General features: G+C 39.6%; 3 protein-coding genes across 3 annotated transcripts in view; 1 reads left to right on the forward strand and 2 right to left on the reverse strand.

Annotated features, from left to right (window-relative positions):
* Nucleotides 1-2: 2 nt before the first annotated feature.
* Nucleotides 3-2621, reverse strand: LOC129099101 (protein FAM200C-like). The gene is made up of 2 exons (XM_054608269.1): nucleotides 1302-2621; nucleotides 3-68 (listed from the first exon to the last, which is right to left on the reverse strand). The coding sequence occupies exons 1-2, from the start codon at nucleotides 2619-2621 to the stop codon at nucleotides 3-5; spliced, it is 1386 nt and encodes a 461-aa protein (XP_054464244.1).
* LOC129098241 (phosphoinositide 3-kinase regulatory subunit 5-like) lies at nucleotides 1984-13210 on the reverse strand. Its single transcript, XM_054607226.1, has 18 exons — nucleotides 13099-13210; nucleotides 10189-10303; nucleotides 9096-9196; nucleotides 8929-8997; nucleotides 8691-8829; nucleotides 8427-8496; nucleotides 7576-7753; nucleotides 7320-7491; nucleotides 7137-7205; nucleotides 6194-7032; nucleotides 5443-5568; nucleotides 4873-4998; nucleotides 4684-4777; nucleotides 4437-4513; nucleotides 4254-4347; nucleotides 4074-4156; nucleotides 3853-3971; nucleotides 1984-3536 (listed from the first exon to the last, which is right to left on the reverse strand). The coding sequence occupies exons 2-18, from the start codon at nucleotides 10298-10300 to the stop codon at nucleotides 3389-3391; spliced, it is 2616 nt and encodes an 871-aa protein (XP_054463201.1). The 5' UTR covers nucleotides 10301-10303; nucleotides 13099-13210; the 3' UTR covers nucleotides 1984-3388.
* A 4871-nt stretch (nucleotides 13211-18081) lies between these two features.
* ntn1b (netrin 1b) overlaps nucleotides 18082-20612 on the forward strand; it is a 43301-nt gene continuing 40770 nt past the window's right edge. Inside the window, exons 1-2 of the mRNA XM_054608055.1 lie at nucleotides 18082-18163; nucleotides 18307-19334. Coding sequence (XP_054464030.1) covers nucleotides 18329-19334 — 1006 coding nt within the window. The 5' untranslated portion in view covers nucleotides 18082-18163; nucleotides 18307-18328. The remainder of the gene's footprint in view (nucleotides 18164-18306; nucleotides 19335-20612) is intronic.

Consider the following 20612-nt stretch of genomic DNA (forward strand, 5'->3'; position numbering starts at 1 on the left):
TTTTAGTCTGTCAGGGCAAAGACTCGGTTGCATTTGTCCCTGAAAACTCGACAATGTTTGAATTTTATCTGCAGGTCCAAAATATGACAAAACCTTAACATGTTAAAGACAGACAGTAGAAACATCGGTGGATACATACTGAACTACAAAGACACTATGAGTCACACTGTCTGAAGTAATGCATTGTTTACCAGTGTAGCCTCTATCCGAGTGTTCTCGACCGCTGCTATCTTAGAGTGAAGTTATTAATGGCATGTGTTTATAGTGTGAGTGAGACAGGGTGTGTGTGACTCCTAGGAGGAAGTGTCTTAACCGTGAAAACAAAGCATAAACAGAAATGGCTGAAGTGTGATTTTATTGCAGTTGTGTGACATATAAAAACACAATCAAACCTATTTTGTACCTATGTAAAAAAAAAAACAAAAAAAAACCAAAACAGTTTTCATCACTAGCACTTAAAAATAAATAGCTTAATTTACCACACATATTTTTAAAAATATTTGTCATCAAATGAACGTACACAGTAGTAATCTCCTCAGATTGACGTAAACCCTGATCGAGGAGATAAGAGAAAAAAATTGTAGGAAGCTGGAAAACGTTCCTCTAAACCAGTGGTTCTTAACCTTATTAGAGGTACTGAACCCTGCGAGCTTCATCAGTGCATTCACCGAACCCTTCGTAATTGGAAAAATAAAATATGATTTCTTCAAAACATAGGTATATATTTTATTAGTGCACAAAATGAACCATGCATCAGTTGCACACAAAACCACTGTGTGCAAAGAACAAAACCAACAAAACATGAATTTCACACAAAAACGTAACTCAATGAATGATTTGCGATCAGGTACGCAACTTCGTACGATGCTGTGAGGATCGGTTTGTCGACAAACAAAACATGAATTTCACACAAAAACAGAACTCAGTGAATATTTACTGCAAATCAATGTGACTTTTGCTGTTGCCTTTCAGATACAAGTTCAGAAATGCGCGGCTTCACCTTGGCAAGTGCCACTCATATCATTTTCGCAGCAAAGTCTGTTCCTTTTCTTAGTTTTCATGTCCACCATCCTGGAAAAGGATTGCTCACAAAGATATGTTGTAACAAACGGTGTGAGTATCTCAAGGGCTTTCTTGGCAATACGAGAGTATGGTACGATTTGGTGACACCAAAACGTTGAGAGCGTTGTTGTTCTGAAGAGTTGCTGTTGAAGCTGGCTCTGCTGAAGTTCAATGATTTCGTCGAGGCATTCATCATTGACATCTGCTGTCGCAACACTAAACGTGAACGGCTGTCTCACCCATGCTGGATATGACTGTGTGGTGGGGAAGTATCCGTCGAGGGACTTTGCGAGCACATCTAAGTGCATGGCAATCGCTTGCTTCAGCTCCCCAGGTACAGAAATGTCTCCAATTCCAGACACGTCCAGCAGGGGAAAGTTTGCAAAGTTGTCATTCTCTGTTCGTCGTTTCCATAAAGGTAGCTTTTTTTTAAACGCATTCAGGTTTTCTTCCGCTTCGATGATGTTGACTCCACCGCCCTGCATCTGTCGATTGAGATGATTGAGAGCATCGAAAATATCGGCGATGTACGCCAAGATGAGAATGAACTCAGAATCTTGCAATCTGTGACAATGTTGGTGCTCTCGCAAAAACAGGGCTAATTCCACACGCATGGCAAAAACCCGATTCAGCACCTTTCCCCGGGATAACCACCGAACGTTAGAATGGTACAGAAGTACCTCGAATTCAGAGCCCATTTCCTGACAGAGCTCTTTGAAGATGCGGTGCTTCATAGCACTATTTTGCACGTAGTTCACACATTCAACTACATTTTTAGTACTTCTGCCAGTTTTGGAGGCAAGGTTTTTGTTGCCAACGCATGCCTGTGCAGAACACAGTGTGTAACAATGATGTGTGGTGCATCGGATTTCACCAGCGCTCCAAAACCAGAGTGTCGTCCCAGCATGGCTGGAGCCGTCCGAACAAACTGCAGAAACCATATTCCACGAAAGATTGTTGTCTCTGAAGAAGTCATCCACGAGTTTCTTCACATCGACTGCCTTGGTTGTTGTTGTAAGAGGCTTACAAAATAAAAAATCTTCCTTTATCTCGTCGTCTTTCATATAGCGCACAAATACAACAAGCTGGCTGAGATTGGAAACGTCGGTGGTCTCATCGAGTTGGAGGCTGAATTTTGCTGGGCTTGAAATCAGATCTGCAACTACTTGAGCCAAGATGTCATTGCTCATGTCGTCTATTCTGCTGCTGATCGTGTCATTTGAAAGAGGAATTTGGGATAACTTATCTTCAGCAGCTTTTCCCAGCATGATATTCGCCATCTTCAACGCAGCTGGTTTCACGAGTGTTTCACCAATGGTGTGTGGTTTGCCCTGCTTTGCGATCAGGTACGCAACTTCATACGATGCTGTGAGGATCGGTTTGTCGATGGGTACGAAGCCGAGAACAGGCAGAGTAGCCTTTTCATCGAATCTGGCTCTCTTCACCTTGAATTCAGCGAGCGTTGTGTTCTTGTATTTCCCATCATGCAGCTTTAGGAAGTGTTCCTTTAGTTTTGCCGGTGCTAGACTAGAATTGCTCAACTTGGCATTGCAAATCATGCATTGAGGACGCTGACTCCCATCACGTTCCTCTTTACATGTGAATCCATATTGTACGTATTCGTCCAACCACTTTCTTTTTTGCTCGACATGTTAGTATGAAGGGATTGAAAATCACAAATGGCTATACTGCGTGTGTCTTACTGCGGTCAAGTGAGCTGCCGCTTGAAAATGTATGTGGGTAATTCGCGGCATTCGCGCCTGAAAGGGGGCGGGGCTTATCTCCCGCCATCCACCATTGAACTAACCACTAGTTCTGCTTTATACTTGTTGTGGAAGTCCCTCAAACGTCGGACAATCAAACGCCCCCGTGTCTGGGTTCATAATATTTTCCGTAGTCGATCAAGTGAGCCGCCGCTTTAAAAATTAATGACCGTCTATTCCTTAAGGTGCGTTCACACCGAGCGCCCCCGTTCGGTGTGAACGCAGCATAAGTTTTAGCTTTCTCCGTGCTTTTTGGGCTACCCAAGCCACCGTACCGTTATGCTGCGTTCACACCGAACGGGGCGCTCGATCGAACCCAGGTTAAGAACCACTGCTCTAAACAGTCACACACCCCTCCATCTAATCACAAAGTGGCACACCTTGACATCAGCTACAGAATAACCTGACATATTTATATATACATGTATGTCGGAAAATACATGTCAACCTTATTAGTACGGTTTGTTCGTGCCCCATGTTCATTATCCATTCAGTATGTAGATTCTGCGTCAGCATTGCTTTGGTTGCAACATCCCTGGTTTGGTCCAGTGTGGTTCAAAGTGTCAGGGATGTGAGGCAGAGAAAGAGGTGATGGGGAGGCAGAGCAGGGAGCAGTAGGACGGGTGCAGAGGCTGGACTTGGCCGGGTGAGGGCTTGTAGGACCTCCAGTCTGAACTGCTTCCTGGTTTACAGCACAGAGACACCTCACACCTGCAGATACAGAAGAGACGGCATCACTGCATGCGGGTCTGATAAATGCATGCACATGTTGTGACTCTAACATAAGGCAAAATGCAGTGGTCGGAAGTTATTAAGTACATTCAAATACTTTATTGCATTTAATGTTACTTTATACATTTGATCCACTACATTTCAGAGGCAAATATTTCCTTTTTACTTCACTATATTTATTTAGATTGAAGAAAAGACAGCAGAGATAATGTCGATAAAAGTCAAACTATTGCTTTAAGTAGGAGTTTGAATATTGGGCAGTAATTCAGTGAGATCAGGGATGATGCTCTTGTACCTTGTGACACTTTGGATGAACTTCTTCTCATCCTGATCTAGACACACAGCAAAGGTTGTCCCATCTTCTCCACCTACCACCTGCACCTTATCCACCTTCGCCTCGGACATGGAGATGTGCTGCCAGGGGGAGGGAGGGAAGGATAGGAAGTATAAGGAAATTCTGTATTGCAGGGAGAGTGTGCATGAGATTATATTTAATGTTTAATTTCGTCCCTTTACCTGGTTGTAGCCTTTTTTAGACTTGGAGCTCTGCCTCTTCAGGACTTCTGTCATTGTCAGCTGTAGACTTTCTATTCTTGTATCTGGACAGACAAGATTTAATGTGCGTAGACAAAATAATTAAAAAATAATTAAATTGCTGGCACATCATTAAAAGCCTGGACGTTCACTGAGACACACCTAGTTGCTCCGGTTTCCGGCAGGCTTTGTAAAGATTTATCGATGTGCAATCCACCTCCGTCTGGATCCACTGACTCCTCCCGCTAACAGCCACCTGTAAGCGGGTGTAGACGAGGCAGATGTAAAAATAGCTCATGCTGCCTTATTGTTTGTGTTCTGTGGGAGTCATAGCAGGAAGTATACCTTGTTGTAGGCAACACTGAGTTTTAAAGGGACGGCTTCCCGTTCTTCCTCAATCCCAAACCTTTTGCTGGCAGAACCTACAAAAAGACACATTAGAATACGTGTGTGTGTGTGTGTGTGTGTGTGTGTGTGTGTGTGTGTGTGTGTGTGTGTGTGTGTGTGTGTGTGTGTGTGTGTGTGTGTGTGTGTGGGGGGGGTCTTTATGCTGTTGTGGCTGTCTGCGTGTGACTGTCAGAGTGTGACTCACCCATGGCCTTAACAGCTCTGGTTCCAGCAGTGTGGCCGAGCTCCAGAGAGTGAATAAACACTTCCCTTTTCTTTTCTCCTCCAGCCAGTGTCAACTGTGCGGGGGAAAGAAAACAAAAAAATAATCAGGTGTTTGTGTATGCATGTGCGTGTGTGTGTATATGCGTGTGTGTGTGTGTGCTCCTCTCACCTCAGCCTGGTAGAGCTGCACCAGAACAGGCTGGTCTGCATGTCGACAGTAATAAAGTACCAGGTCAGCAAACAGGGTAAGAGTGTCCACGCTGCTCACTGACTCATCGCCGTCCTTACAGGCAGTCTGGCTCATAGAGAACACACACATGGATTTCAGACAAGGTGTAGAACCAGCGTTAATGGTAAAATATTACCTTTGTGTGCAGGTAGATGTTAACTAGATGTAAAAGTATTATTTATAATGAATCATCATTAGACTAATCAAGTGTCTTTGGGCTAATAGAATCATATTAGTTTGTCTCTTACCTGCAACGAAAACAGAATAATGTCAAGGACTTTCGCGTATCACTCTTATTCTTTTTTAAAAATATGTATTTTATCATTGGTTAGGATTCTTTGTAAATAACTATAAGGGACTGTACTGAAACGATTTGGGTTGGGAGGGGGACTGAATTTCCTATTGTTACAATAAACGTCACAGTGTGCCAACAGCTATTGTAACGTCTGCTACTTTGTTGACTCATTATGTGAAGGAAAGACCAGACAAAGGTGCCACTATGGAAGGTACCTGACAAAGGACGTCAGAGGACAGGCTGAGCAGACTGAGGACGTTCCGCTCGTACCAGGGGTCCATCATGCCCAACATCTGGGCTATATCAGTGGTACTGTCCTCCAGCACGCTGCCGTTAGATTCCTGTCAGAATGAATGAATATAATGAATAACACAATAGTTTCCTGTTGGAAGGTCTGTGAAAACAAAACAACTTTCTAATGGGGCTTTATTAGGAGTAATTATTATTACTTATATAATTAATTCTCCATAAACAGTTTAAAGGATCGGGTTGCCAGGTTGTGACAAATCTCTCAGGCTGGTGTTTATGCTTCTCCAACAAAAAAACACTTTGTCTTTTTAGCTCTTAAGTTCTTCAAATGGACAGCTCTAATGGACCATTTGACCCATGACATCCAGGAAAACTGCTGCGTTCTTTAATTATTTACTTACTAAAATGAATTATTAAAAGAGACTCACTAACTGTGACTTGGTAACCTTTATTCTAAGTGACTTATTACAGGCGATATGATGACTTACCCTTCATTAATCACTATACAAATTACTCTATTAATGACTCACCAGCAAGATAATTATTTTATTTTTTGCAACCTAAAAGTTGCTCTAATGAATGCTTTATAACTGACCTATAAAACACGATAAAGCCCTTACAAAGGCTGCTTTGTTAGAAAGTAGTACTGTATCTGTGAATGCAAATAAATTCTACATACATACACACATACATGTAAAAAGCGACAGATGTTCTTACCACAGAGGCTCTGGTTGAACTTCCGTTCTGCCCTTCGGCTGATGTTTGTCCTCCTCCTGTGCTTCCTGTAGTTCTCCTCTTGGTGGGAACAAAGTAAAACTGCAGTTTGCATGTCTTGGTGAGTCGGGGACATTTACTCTCTTTCTGCTGCAGGTCGCTGTACGCCCTGGCCAGCCTGCCAGCTTCTTTGTCCCCTCCGAACACCACCACTTTGACCAGCGTGGGCACCTCCGCAACGTCTCCTTCGTCGTAGCTCAGGATCGGCCTCCTGCGGACACACATGTGCTTCCGGGGGGAGAGAGGATCGTGGGTAGCGGCGTACGCATGCGGATTGTGGACTTGTCTGGACAGGGACCTGGGGTGTTTGAGCTGCGGACCAGTTCTTTGAACCTCTTTTGTAAAATCCGCACGGTGGCCCATACTCTGGGCCCGGCGGCAAACGTTCGGGCTGCGAGATGCCTTGAAAAGCATGGAGAAGCGCTCGATGCCTAAGATGGAGCTGGACTTCTTTTTGGGTTTCTTTCTGAGTATCGGTTGGCTATCCGGTCCTCCCTCTGTGTCCTCGTGCGTTGTGTCCTCGCTGAAGTCACTTTCCACGCCTGATGAGCCGAACGGCCCGGACCAGCTGGAGGAGAGAGAGAGGCCGGAGTCCCTCGAGGACGAGGATGCGGTGGAGATGCGGTGGTTCTGGAACTCAGGGTCCACTTTGTTTCCCTCCACCTCGTCTTCCTCATCCACACTGGTGTCATTGATATCATCCTCATACAGTTCTTTTTTAAGGAAACAGTCTGGAAGCAAGTCCAGGTCCGACTCGCTGGAGAGAATGTCGTTCAGAACATCTGCATGAATGTAAAGGAGATTTGAGAACTAAGAGGTTTGTACAGTTAAAGATAAATATTTGCTAAATAATGCTGGACTAGTTGTTCAAAACCGAACTAATTACCAAAGTTGTCGTTTTCCCAGGAGCGTGTGTGACATTTGGGGAAAGGCGGCAGGAAAGTCTCAAAGGCCCCTAATGAGAGGAGGTAATATTAACGTTAAGGAAGCACAACAATCTTGAAAAGCAGAAGATTCACGGCAACACTTCACACATTTATCCATCTCATGCCTTCATTTTCTGTCTTACCAGTATCTGTGCGGCCATTATTAGGAGCAGGAACAGCAAGGCTGTCTCTGAGCCTCTCCATGCTGTGTAGTAGAGTTTCTCTAGCTGTGCTGGGATCTGCAGTCGAGGCTGCCGTCTCCATAAGCAAAGTCACTGCTTCCATGAGCTGCTCCAGCTTCTCAGGCTGCTTCGTCTGGAGGAACATTAGGCAGATTGTTTTTAGGGAGAAACTAGAAAGATAGAATAAAGAGGAAGTGTGCATCCCTAGGTCGGTCACCTGCAGGGCAGTGCGGAGCGCCCGCAGGTCGTGGTTGGCGCCCAGAGCAGCCTGAAAGCAGTGCAGGATGAGGATGATGGTGACGTCTCTGCTGGAGTGCTTGGTGCTGTTCAGCTGCTCCGAGACGGACTGGACCTCTGGAGGGACGTCCTCATCTGGGTTCACCAGCAGCACCGTCCTAATGACAACCACACACACACCCACACACACACACACACACACACACACACACACACACACACACACACACACACACACACACACACACACAGAGCAATGATGTGAAGATCTTATGAAAAATGTCCATAGATCTCAGGTGATAAGGGGGTCAAGTTTGAAGTGCCATGAGCAAGTTTAAAGGGACATTTCATCCCATTATCAAAACTACATATTTGTCCTCTTACCTGTAGCACTATTTGGCAGTCTAGATTGTATTGGTGTGAGTAGCCTAGTTTTGGGAGTTATCTGCTGTAGAGATGTCTGCCTTCTCTCCAATATAAAGGGACAATAAAAATAAAAAAAGAAATGCAACAGAAGCTCGTAACAAGGTCGGCTGATTATCTTGAGTAACCAGGTCATGATTTCTGGAAAGAGATTGCTGTTGAGTTTTTTATTGCCGCTTTGAGCACCAAAAGCAGAGAGCCATATAGTCCCATTATTAGACATCTCTATGGGTGATATCTCCACAACTATGCAACTCAAACCAACACAATCTAGATTAAAAAATAGCATGAAAGGTAAGAGGAAAAATATGTATTTTTGAGTTTGGGATGAACTGTCTCTTTAAAATGTTTGGAAATAACAGCCATATTTAGCTTATGTTTAAGAGCTTTTAATAGCTATGAACTTACATGGTTTTGGAGCAGTGAATCTCAGGGGAAATACCCTGCTCTGTCCGGACCAGCCTTTGAAATGATATACCTAAAATAAAGGTACAATAGTAGTATACAGTATTAGTTCAGTATAACACTGCCCCTTTATGGTCACACTGATAGATGAATCAGTGTGACCATCAGAAGATCACTGGTTTAAACTATAATTTCCATACTGGAAAGACAACAGCGAGCTGCCATTGGGCCTATAGCATTTGCACTGCGTTAGAGCGGAGGTGCTACCTGGTGCTCTGAGCTCCTTCTGGATGACATTCAGCAGGCGTTTACTGGCAGAGCTGCAAGGCTCCGGCCAGGCCAGGAAGCTATGGAACAACAGGTAGGCCTCTTCCAGCACGCCGCAGTCTGGAGCCACATGAGGAGTCTGAGGAGAAACCGTAAGTAACCAGAAGTTAAAATAAGAAATACAATTAATTTGGGAGAGACCGTGCTTGTTTCTCTCCTATAAATGACACCCACTCACTTTCAGGAGGGCTGCAGAGAACAGGAGAGAGAGGGGCACCACCAGTTCATATCGACACTGCTCGAGCACCTGTACAAGATAGAAAAATCATGAGATCAAACACGCCGTCATTCTTCATATCACACTAAACACTTTGGAAGAATTATGTTGTTTTTCAGCTTTCGAACCTCCATTGTTTTCCTCAGTATTTTCTGCAGAAGGATGAGGAAGTTGTGGGTATCTCTCTTCACAAGTTCCTCCAAACACCAGCGGTTTATGCACAGCCCCGCTGATCAGAAAGACAGAAACAAATAATGCTTATTTCTCCTTTTAGGTTTCATCCTGATAACAGGCAGGTAAACAACCTATTTAGATACACATGTTTACAACTAATATTCAGAGAGGCGCTGAGGGAAAGCGAAATGATTACGCCACTTGCCCTTGTTGCCAAAGGATCTCAATTAAGTTATTTCAGCAAGTCTTTCAACGTGATACTCCTCCACACTGTCTGTCACTCCTCATTCTATGTGTCACCACTTTCAATTCCCATTTGTCTCTATAAGATGAACAATATGTTCTCGAGTGGTTCGCTGGTTGCGTTTTTACATGTTTTTTTAAACTACACTTTGTCTATTTGTATCTGTAGATTTGAGGATAGTGCCTCATTTGCATATAACATGACATTTATGAAAATCTTTAAGGACTAACTGTCTTAATGTAAGTAATCCACTGTAGAAGCTTCATATTGATATCTTTTAGTTAATGTTATTTTCACGTAAGTCACCTGTAGAGTCTTCAAAATTAAAAAAACTTCAGTAGCAATAAACTTTCACTTTCATTCCTATCTAAATTCTGAAGGTTTTGTTTATATATCATTCAAAGCCTGATTTATAGAACATCTGATTCCTAAAAACACGCGGAAAATAGTTTTTTTATTATGGCGGTTTTTTATGATCCAAAATGTCTTCTGTAAAAAACATTTTACTCTAATATGTAAACAAAATGAAACAAGAATTACAATCCTGTCTTTATCTAATGTTCACATTTTATGTTCTGGAAATGTGTTCAAATAAGCACATACCTAATAAGATAATAACTCATTTGGATATTTGAACCTACATTTTCAGAAAACTGGCTATACAAAAAAGTGACTTAATGGAAGTAATCAACTAGGGAAGTTCAATGGTGATAAGTTAAATATTTTACCCTATACATGTACATAGAGATTTCAGCCATTGTATTTTCTGTTTTTTGTTTTTCGTTGCCCTTATTGGGTCTTACCGTTCCAGAGTTGTTTGTCAGGAGTGTCGAGACCCAGGCCACTGAGGCAGCGCTCTAGGACATGCTGGATACGATCCTCCGTGCACGAGCTATGCTCCATCTTCGGCATCATCTTCTGCAGAGGCATAACAACATCCACTGAAGAACACAGTAGATAAACCAACAGGAAGTCCCAAAAAAAACAACAGAATTACACCCTAATATTGTGTTCCGGTAAACCAATATATATTATGTCTCTTCAGTAGTCCAAACTTCCTGTTATTGCTTGGGCCGACAAGTTATAATCATTATTGTTCCTCCCGGGAGGCAAATCAAACACAATCCAGAGTAACAGCAAGCTGAGTTGCAAAAACAAATGTCCACTGCCAAGACGTCAGGGCACAAAATACAGCGTGCCACTTCCTACTGAAACCAGTGAGTCAGACTGTGTGAGCTGACCGGAGATGAGCTGGTCGCACACAACAGCCACAACTTCTTCTTTATTTCTATTGCATTCTTAAAATCAGCTGCTGAAACAGGATTCCATATGACTTAAGGTGGGATGGAAACGAATCTTATGAAAGGACAACTTCCTATTTCTTCTGTATTGGTCTTGTTAACAGGCAAAGACTCTAGTGTAGGTGTTTAGTGAAGAGTCAGTCAAGGCTAAAGAACAATTCAGCTACGTTAAATGTACAAAACCTGATCAAGTACAGCAGAGCAAGAGACACACATTTTTTGGAATTGCATTGTACGGATCAAATGACAACTGTGGTTATTGTACTTACGCATTTGATGACAAACAACTAAAACCACACAAAGAAATGGACCATTTTGAAACCAATAACATTTCATTTAGGCAAGGCCTGTTTCAATGCCTATTGTGATTAATCTAAAATGGGAAAAAAATAAGACTGCCATTAGACATCCCTCTTGATATTTTCTTCATAAGTATATTTGGCTAACAGGATGTCGATGTGCATACGGAAGCTGCAATTGTGCCCAGCTGTGGCAGATGTGTCACTGTGTCCAGTGTTGAATTATGTGTGTAGTGACAAAAATGGAAGACGGGGGTCATCTGTGCCCGTCAAAACAGGAAAAGGCCTTCCGGGAAGCACTGATGCAACATTAAGACGGGACAGGGGGGAGAAACTGCATCTTGACTAGTTGAAATATTTCAAATGAAGAGTGTGCATATTGTAGAGCAGTGGTATCACTTTACATTGATTTGAAACAGGGTCATTTCACACTAATTACTAAATTAAAGTGGGCATTGTGAGAATATTTTTAATACAATTTAAATCAGTGATTGGTTGGTTGGTTTGGTCATGTTTTCATTGGTACAACAAGCTATAGAAGCAATATTTCAACCATTAATCCACTACTTTAATCTAACTGTTTCAACTGTTTATCCATAACTTTAGGCTAACTGTTTAAACCATTTATCACCTACCTTTAGATAACTATTTTGACTGTTTATCCATGACTTTAGGCTAACTGTATCAGCATTTTTATTGATTACTTTTAGCTGTCTATTTCAACTGTTTGTCTATTACTTTTCACCTAAGTTTTTCAACAGCTTTATCTATTATTTTAAGCTTACTGTTTTGACTGTTAATCCGTTACTTATGGCTAACTGTTTCAACTAGTGAGCCATTACCTTTAGCTAACTATTTCAACTGTATGTCCATTACTTTTTACCTAAATGTTTCAACAGTTTTATCTATTATTTTAAGTGTGGACTGTTTTATCCATTACTTTAAGCTAACATACTTTAAGCCAACTATTTCATCTGTTTCTTTGATACTTTGGGCTAACTGTTTAAACCATTTATCAATTACCTTTAACTAACTATTTCAACTGTTTGACCGTTATTTTTTACCTAACTGTTTCAACAGTTTTACCTATTATTTTAAGTTTATGGTTTTGACTGTTTTATCCCTTACTTAAAGCTAACATACTTTAAGCTAACTGTTTCAATTGTTTATCCATTACTTTTAGTTAACAATTTGAAATGTTTAGCTAGCTAGCTAATTTCTAGTTTGCGCGCGCTGTCAAAACATGTGACTTTCGGGCTCAGCAGTCCCAGCTGACTCATATGTGGATATTTTCCCCCGTTTTTGAAACTGCAGAAGTAACTTTACTTTACCTTGTAGTTAAGTAGTATACAAAAGGCACTGGCTGGGATTATCTAAAAACTTTAGATACATTTTTTTCAAGATTGTTGAGTCTGTCTTGCAGTAAAATAAAAGAAAACTTGTGACCTAAAAAGCATGAAATTACTAAATTAAAATACAGCTTATTAAAGCATGAGGGCCAGCATTTCTTATTTACAGCAGGAGCGCAGGCAGCTCATGCAAGTAAGTCAATTCAATCAATTGTCTACTGAGGAAGCAGGTGTTACACCATTGTATGTTGTCGGGCCATATTGTTCAGCCCTGCCATGCAAACCCTATACTGCCATAATGCAAAAACACTCATCTCTCATGGGACTTCTTTAAACATTAAGATTATCTAAATGTGATTGTTCCTTTACTTAAACAAGTTGAGGGAGAATGAGAGACAAGAGAGTGAAATAAGATGCACAGAAACTTCAGTATATTTATCCCCTTATCTTTCAATACGGATATAAATATATATAACAGAGACTCTCTACTCTACAAAATACTTTGCAGAACAAACTTTATGTAATACGGATTGCACTGTTAACAGCCTTCAGCAGCTTTTAAAAGAAGGGGAACAGGAAATCTGCAGACATTATGCAACAGAGGCTTGTTCCAACTAGAAAGAGAGTATATGAAATGGTCACAATATGGCCAACCTGAGACAAGCATGGATGGGACATGTGATATAGATATATGGGTCCTACTGTAAACATGTTGAAGCACAAAAAGAGATTGAAAATGATACAGTAAGAGCCATAAGTCTTACCTATCTGCAGTTATCAGTCTCCTAGATCATCCCAATCAACCTCAGCTGAGACACACCAGCAGTGGAGGGAAACAATACATAGACCACATCCTCCTGCGTTGGTGCTTCTCAAAAATAGACCCTCCGAAAGCAGCGTTAGAGAGCGTGTGCTGAAAAACAGGAACTGAAAGAGTCTTTAGGCTGCGATTGTTAACATTGTACTAATATTGTAGGAGGAGTCTTTTGTAAATGACAGACCTCGTTTGACGCAGCAGCTTGTTTGGAGCAACACGCCTGGTATTGGATTTGATGGTGCACGCTATAAGTTTATGTTTTAATATTACACTCTGTTTTGAGAAAATGTGTAAAATATATATCTCACCTCACTAGTATCCATGCAAAACGTCCCGGAACTTTATAGTTAGCTGCTGTTTAGGCATATGGTCTTTTCCACAGTCAAATCATCTGATGTTTATCTCTGACGTTCATCACTGCTGATGGCAACAACTGGCAAATATGTAAATGTGTGACATACAAAGCGCATCTTGTGTATTTTCACAGGACAAAGTGCTCAGAACAGCTTTTCTCACCTTCAACTGCCACTGAGATGTTCTGCTATATCTACTATTTATAGCCACACAGTTGAAACAAAATGGTTTGTAACTGTTCTACCTTTTAAATGAGAGTTTACATTAATGATTGACACCAGTTAAAAACTTTGAGCCCAAATTATTTGGAAAATAACAACGGCTTAATTACTTTTAAGGGCCATTTAAGGGTCAAAAGTAATTAATTTACCCTTGTTCAGATTGACAGCTGGCCTTTCTAGATATACAACAAGTTAATTGTGCAACAACTTTACTTCCTCTTGCAAAGTCAGCATAAATGTGTTGCCTATTCATTGCTGCAACATGCAGATTTATGTGTTTGATACCAACTTTTTTTTTGTATCTTCAAATCAAAGAGCAGGACGGAGCGCTTCAGACGCTCATTTGTGCCCACTGCCATCAGACTGTACAACAACAGCGGAGACCACAGTCTGTCATCATGCTGACCAGCCCCATGTGGATATACTGTACATTTTTTATTTGTATTCTTATTTTTTATTTTATTCTATTTTTATTTTATTGTATAATATGTGTATTTATTATCTGTGTAGTTGTATAGTATGTGTATTTATTGTCTGTGTAGTTGTATAGTATGTGTATTTATTGTCTGTGTAGTTGTATAGTATGTGTATTTATTGTCTGTGTAGTTGTATAGTATGTGTATTTATTGTCTGTGTAGTTGTATAGTATGTGTATTTATTGTCTGTGTAGTTGTATAGTATGTGTATTTATTGTCTGTGTAGTTGTATAGTATGTGTATTTATTGTCTGTGTAGTTGTATAGTATGTGTATTTATTGTCTGTGTAGTTGTATAGTATGTGTATTTATTGTCTGTGTAGTTGTATAGTATGTGTATTTATTGTCTGTGTAGTTGTATAGTATGTGTATTTATTGTCTGTGTAGTTGTATAGTATGTGTATTTATTGTCTGTGTAGTTGTATAGTATGTGTATTTATTGTCTGTGTAGTTGTATAGTATGTGTATTTATTGTCTGTGTACTTGTATAGTATGTGTATTTATTGTCTGTGTAGTTGTATAGTATGTGTATTTATTGTCTGTGTAGTTGTATAGTATGTGTATTTATTGTCTGTAGTTGTATAGTATGTGTATTTATTGTCTGTGTAGTTGTATAGTATGTGTATTTATTGTATGTGTAGTTGTATAGTATGTGTATTTATTGTCTGTGTAGTTGTATAGTATGTGTATTTATTGTCTGTGTAGTTGTATAGTATGTGTATTTATTGTCTGTGTAGTTGTATAGTATGTGTATTTATTGTCTGTGTAGTTGTATAGTATGTGTATTTATTGTCTGTGTAGTTGTATAGTATGTGTATTTATTGTCTGTGTAGTTGTATAGTATGTGTATTTATTGTCTGTGTAGTTGTATAGTATGTGTATTTATTGTCTGTGTAGTTGTATAGTATGTGTATTTATTGTCTGTGTAGTTGTATAGTAAGTGTATTTATTGTCTGTGTAGTTGTATAGTATGTGTATTTATTGTCTGTGTAGTTGTATAGTATGTGTATTTAATGTCTGTGTAGTTGTATAGTATGTGTATTTATTGTCTGTGTAGTTGTATAGTATGTGTATTTATTGTCTGTGTAGTTGTATAGTATGTGTATTTATTGTCTGTGTAGTTGTATAGTATGTGTATTTATTGTCTGTGTAGTTGTATAGTATGTGTATTTATTGTCTGTGTAGTTGTATAGTATGTGTATTTATTGTCTGTGTAGTTGTATAGTATGTGTATTTATTGTCTGTGTAGTTGTATAGTATGTGTATTTATTGTCTGTGTAGTTGTATAGTATAGTATGTGTATTTATTGTCTGTGTAGTTGTATAGTATGTGTATTTATTGTCTGTGTAGTTGTATAGTATGTGTATTTATTGTCTGTGTAGTTGTATAGTATGTGTATGTATTGTCTGTGTAGTTGTATAGTATGTGTATTTATTGTGTGTAGTTGTATAGTATGTGTATTTATTGTCTGTGTAGTTGTATAGTATGTGTATTTATTGTCTGTGTAGTTGTATAGTATGTGTATTTATTGTCTGTGTAGTTGTATAGTATGTGTATTTATTGTCTGTGTAGTTGTGTAGTATGTGTATTTATTGTCGGTGTAGTTGTATAGTATGTGTATTTATTGTCTGTGTAGTTGTATAGTATGTGTATTTATTGTCTGTGTAGTTGTATAGTATGTGTATTTATTGTCTGTGTAGTTGTATAGTATGTGTATTTATTGTCTGTGTAGTTGTATAGTATGTGTATTTATTGTCTGTGTAGCTGTATAGTATGTGTATTTATTGTCTGTGTAGTTGTATAGTATGTGTATTTATTGTCTGTGTAGTTGTATAGTATGTGTATTTATTGTCTGTGTAGTTGTATAGTATGTGTATTTATTGTCTGTGTAGTTGTATAGTATGTGTATTTATTGTCTGTGTAGTTGTATAGTATGTGTATTTATTGTCTGTGTAGCTGTATAGTATGTGTATTTATTGTCTGTGTAGTTGTATAGTATGTGTATTTATTGTCTGTGTAGTTGTATAGTATGTGTATTTATTGTCTGTGTAGCTGTATAGTATGTGTATTTATTGTCTGTGTAGTTGTATAGTATGTGTATTTATTGTCTGTGTAGTTGTATAGTATGTGTATTTATTGTCTGTGTAGTTGTATAGTATGTGTATTTATTGTCTGTGTAGTTGTATAGTATGTGTATTTATTGTCTGTGTAGTTGTATAGTATGTGTATTTATTGTCTGTGTAGTTGTATAGTATGTGTATTTATTGTCTGTGTAGTTGTATAGTATGTGTATTTATTGTCTGTGTAGTTGTATAGTATGTGTATTTATTGTCTGTGTAGTTGTATAGTATGTGTATTTATTGTCTGTGTAGTTGTATAGTATGTGTATTTATTGTCTGTGTAGTTGTATAGTATGTGTATTTATTGTTTGTGTAGTTGTATAGTATGTGTATTTATTGTCTGTGTAGTTGTATAGAATGTGTATTTATTGTCTGTGTAGTTGTATAGTATGTGTATTTATTGTCTGTGTAGTTGTATAGTATGTGTATTTATTGTTTGTGTAGTTGTATAGTATGTGTATTTATTGTCTGTGTAGTTGTATAGTATGTTTATTTATTGTCTGTGTAGTTGTATAGTATGTGTATTTATTGTCTGTGTAGTTGTATAGTATGTGTATTATTGTCTGTGTCTGTGTAGTTGTATAGTATGTGTATTTATTGTCTGTGTAGTTGTATAGTATGTGTATTTATTGTCTGTGTCTGTGTAGTTGTATAGTATGTGTATTTATTGTCTGTGTAGTTGTATAGTATGTGTATTTATTGTCTGTGTAGTTGTATAGTATGTGTATTTATTGTCTGTGTAGTTGTATAGTATGTGTATTTATTGTCTGTGTAGTTGTATAGTATGTGTATTTATTGTCTGTGTAGTTGTATAGTATGTGTATTTATTGTCTGTGTAGTTGTATAGTATGTGTATTTATTGTCTGTGTAGTTGTATAGTATGTGTATTTATTTGTGTATTTATTGTCTGTGTAGCTGTATAGTATGTGTATTTATTGTCTGTGTAGTTGTATAGAATGTGTATTTATTGTCTGTGTAGTTGTATAGTATGTGTATTTATTGTCTGTGTAGTTGTATAGTATGTGTATTTATTGTTTGTGTAGTTGTATAGTATGTGTATTTATTGTCTGTGTAGTTGTATAGTATGTGTATTTATTGTCTGTGTAGTTGTATAGTATGTGTATTTATTGTCTGTGTAGTTGTATAGTATGTGTATTTATTGTCTGTGTCTGTGTAGTTGTATAGTATGTGTATTTATTGTCTGTGTAGTTGTATAGTATGTGTATTTATTGTCTGTGTCTGTGTAGTTGTATAGTATATGTATTTATGGTCTGTGTAGTTGTATAGTATGTGTATTTATTGTCTGTGTAGTTGTATAGTATGTGTATTTATTGTCTGTGTAGTTGTATAGTATGTGTATTTATTGTCTGTGTAGTTGAGCTGCTGCAACACTTGAATTTCCCCCATGGGGATCAATAAAGGAATATAATAATAACTTTGCATCATAATTATGTTAGTTTTTGGTGGTATAATGTAAGGGACGAGTGGGTTTTCTTTTAACAAGTAGTACACTAAACCCACCAGAAGATGTCACCACTCCCTCTCCCTCCACAGAGTCCTCTCCTCTGGACGAGTGGACCCTTCTCCTCCTATAACAGGGAGGGACGGGACAGACAGAGATAGAGGTGGGCAGAGGTGTGACTGAGAGGACAGGCAGAGGCACAGGGACACTCGGAGCCAGCTGGGCTTTTGCCATTTCTTATATATATATTTATATTCAGGGATATCAAAGAAGGCTGTGTGTGGAGGGGGTGACAGGCTGAAGAACTAAACCGAATAGGTTGTTTCTGCACACTCTTAGGAGTTTGCGCCTCACTTTCAGACTGAGCTGGTTATTTGGAGGTAGTGTAAGAATATTTCATTCATATTATTTGTTTGTATGCTTATTAGCCAGTGCGTCCAAGTTTTCCCCAAATGTCTGGATTCTGGTATGGTTATTCATTCTATTAAAGTCTGATTATTGTTTTCTTTGCATTACTTTGCAGCCCCTGCGGTGCACGGATTACAATGCAAAGGGTTCTGGAGGTTTGGGTCACCCTGGTGGCAGTCACAGAGGGGGTGTTCGGCGGGTACGGGCTGAGCATGTTCGCCGCACAGTCCTCCCCACCGGACCCCTGCTACGACGAGAACGGGAACCCACGGAGGTGCATCCCGGATTTCGTGAACTCCGCCTTTGGGAAGGAGGTGCGAGTGTCCAGCACCTGTGGAGGACCCAGCGCCAGGTACTGCGTGGTGGCCGAGAAGGGAGAGGATCGCACCCGGGACTGTCACACCTGCGACGCTGCGGATCCCAAGAAGTCTCATCCACCTGCGTACCTGACGGACCTCAACAACCCACACAACCTCACCTGCTGGCAGTCGGAGAACTACGCTCAGTACCCACAGAACGTCACACTCACCTTGTCGTTGGGGAAGAAGTTCGAGGTGACATATGTGAGCCTGCAGTTCTGCTCACCCAGACCCGAGTCCATGGCCATCTACAAGTCCATGGACTACGGGAAGACCTGGGTGCCGTTTCAGTATTACTCCACTCAATGCAAGAAGATGTACAACAGGCAGAATAAAGCCTCCATCACCAAGCAGAACGAGCAAGAAGCCATCTGCACTGACTCCCACACCGACATGCATCCTCTGACCGGAGGCCTCATCGCCTTCAGCACCCTGGACGGCCGGCCTTCTGCACACGACTTCGACAACTCCCCGGTGCTGCAGGACTGGGTGACGGCCACCGACATCAAGGTGATCTTCAGCCGGCTGCACACCTTCGGAGACGAGAATGAGGACGACTCGGAGCTGGCTCGGGACTCCTACTTCTACGCAGTGTCGGACCTGCAGGTCGGAGGACGGTGCAAGTGCAACGGACACGCGTCCAAGTGCGTGAAGGACAGAGAGGGGAACCTGGTGTGCGAGTGTAAGCATCACACTGCGGGGCCGGAGTGCGACAGGTGTAAACCCTTCCACTACGACCGGCCGTGGCAGAGGGCCACTGCGAGGGAGGCCAACGAGTGTGTGGGTAAGTGTCCGTCTCTGTGGAGTCATTTAGCTTTACAGTGATGATGTTATTCGATATGTGTGGGGGAAATAATAAATAAGCAGCAGTCTGGTGTTTATTCGTTAATGGGAATTATGTTTAGGTGCAGGCTGAAAACTCACCTCTTTAAGAAGTACTACCTGAGCCTTCCTCTAGCACTTATTGCATTCATATTAGTTGTTGCACTTATTGTTGCACTTATTGCATTCATATTAGTTGTTGCACTTATTGCATTCATATTAGTTGCATATTAGTTGTTGCACTTATTGCATTCATATTAGTTGTTGCACTTATTGTATTCATATTAGTTGTTGCACTTATTGTTGCACTTATTGCATTCATATTAGTTGTTGCACTTATTGCATTCATATTAGTTGTTGCACTTATTGCATTCATATTAGTTGTTGCACTTATTGCATTCATATTAGTTGTTGCATTCATATTAGTTGTTGCACTTATTGCATTCATATTAGTTGTTGCACTTATTGAATATTCGCACTATCCTATTCGTAGTAGTTTGTAGCACTTATTATATTCGTATTAGTCTGTTGCAATTATTGTTTTCGTAGTAAATTAGATTACACCTCCCAGACACAAGGCAGGTCCTTCCTCAAGAAGTACTACCCTGAGCCTTCCTCTAGCACTTATTGCATTCATATTAGTTGTTGCACTTATTGCATTCATATTAGTTGTTGCACTTATTGCATTCATATTAGTTGTTGCACTTATTGCATTCATATTAGTTGTTGCACTTATTGCATTATTGCATTCATATTAGTTGTTGCACTTATTTAGTTGTTGCATTATTGCATTCATATTAGTTGTTGCATTATTGCATTCATATTAGTTGTTGCACTTATTGCATTCATATTAGTTGTTGCATTCATATTAGTTGTTGCACTTATTGCATTCATATTAGTTGTTGCACTTATTGCATTCATATTAGTTGTTGCACTTATTGCATTCATATTAGTTGTTGCACTTATTGCATTCATATTAGTTGTTGCACTTATTGCATTCATATTAGTTGTTGCACTTATTGTTGCACTTATTGCATTCATTTAGTTTGCACTTATTGCATTCTTTAGTTGTTGCACTTATTGCATTCATATTAGTTGTTGCACTTATTGCATTCATATTAGTTGTTGCACTTATTGCATATCACTTATTATTCATATTAGTTGTTGCACTTATTGTATTCATATTAGTTGTTGCATTCACTGTATTCATATTAGTTGTTGCACTTATTGCATTCATATT

The sequence above is a fragment of the Anoplopoma fimbria genome, chromosome 11 (genome assembly GCF_027596085.1).
Source record: "Anoplopoma fimbria isolate UVic2021 breed Golden Eagle Sablefish chromosome 11, Afim_UVic_2022, whole genome shotgun sequence".
NCBI lineage: Eukaryota > Metazoa > Chordata > Actinopteri > Perciformes > Anoplopomatidae > Anoplopoma > Anoplopoma fimbria.

Coding starts and splice junctions, on each gene's coding strand:
- LOC129099101 (XM_054608269.1), bottom strand. CDS start 2,621: ATGATTTGCAATGCCAAGTTGAGCAATTCTAGTCTAGCACCGGCAAAA. Junction 69..1,301: donor CACAGTCATATCCAGCATGG/GTGAGACAGCCG, acceptor TTGGACCTGCAG/ATAAAATTCAAACATTGTCG.
- LOC129098241 (XM_054607226.1), bottom strand. CDS start 10,300: ATGATGCCGAAGATGGAGCATAGCTCGTGCACGGAGGATCGTATCCAG. Junction 4,778..4,872: donor TGCAGCTCTACCAGGCTGAG/GTGAGAGGAGCA, acceptor TCCCCCGCACAG/TTGACACTGGCTGGAGGAGA. Junction 4,514..4,683: donor CAGAGCTGTTAAGGCCATGG/GTGAGTCACACT, acceptor GTCTTTTTGTAG/GTTCTGCCAGCAAAAGGTTT.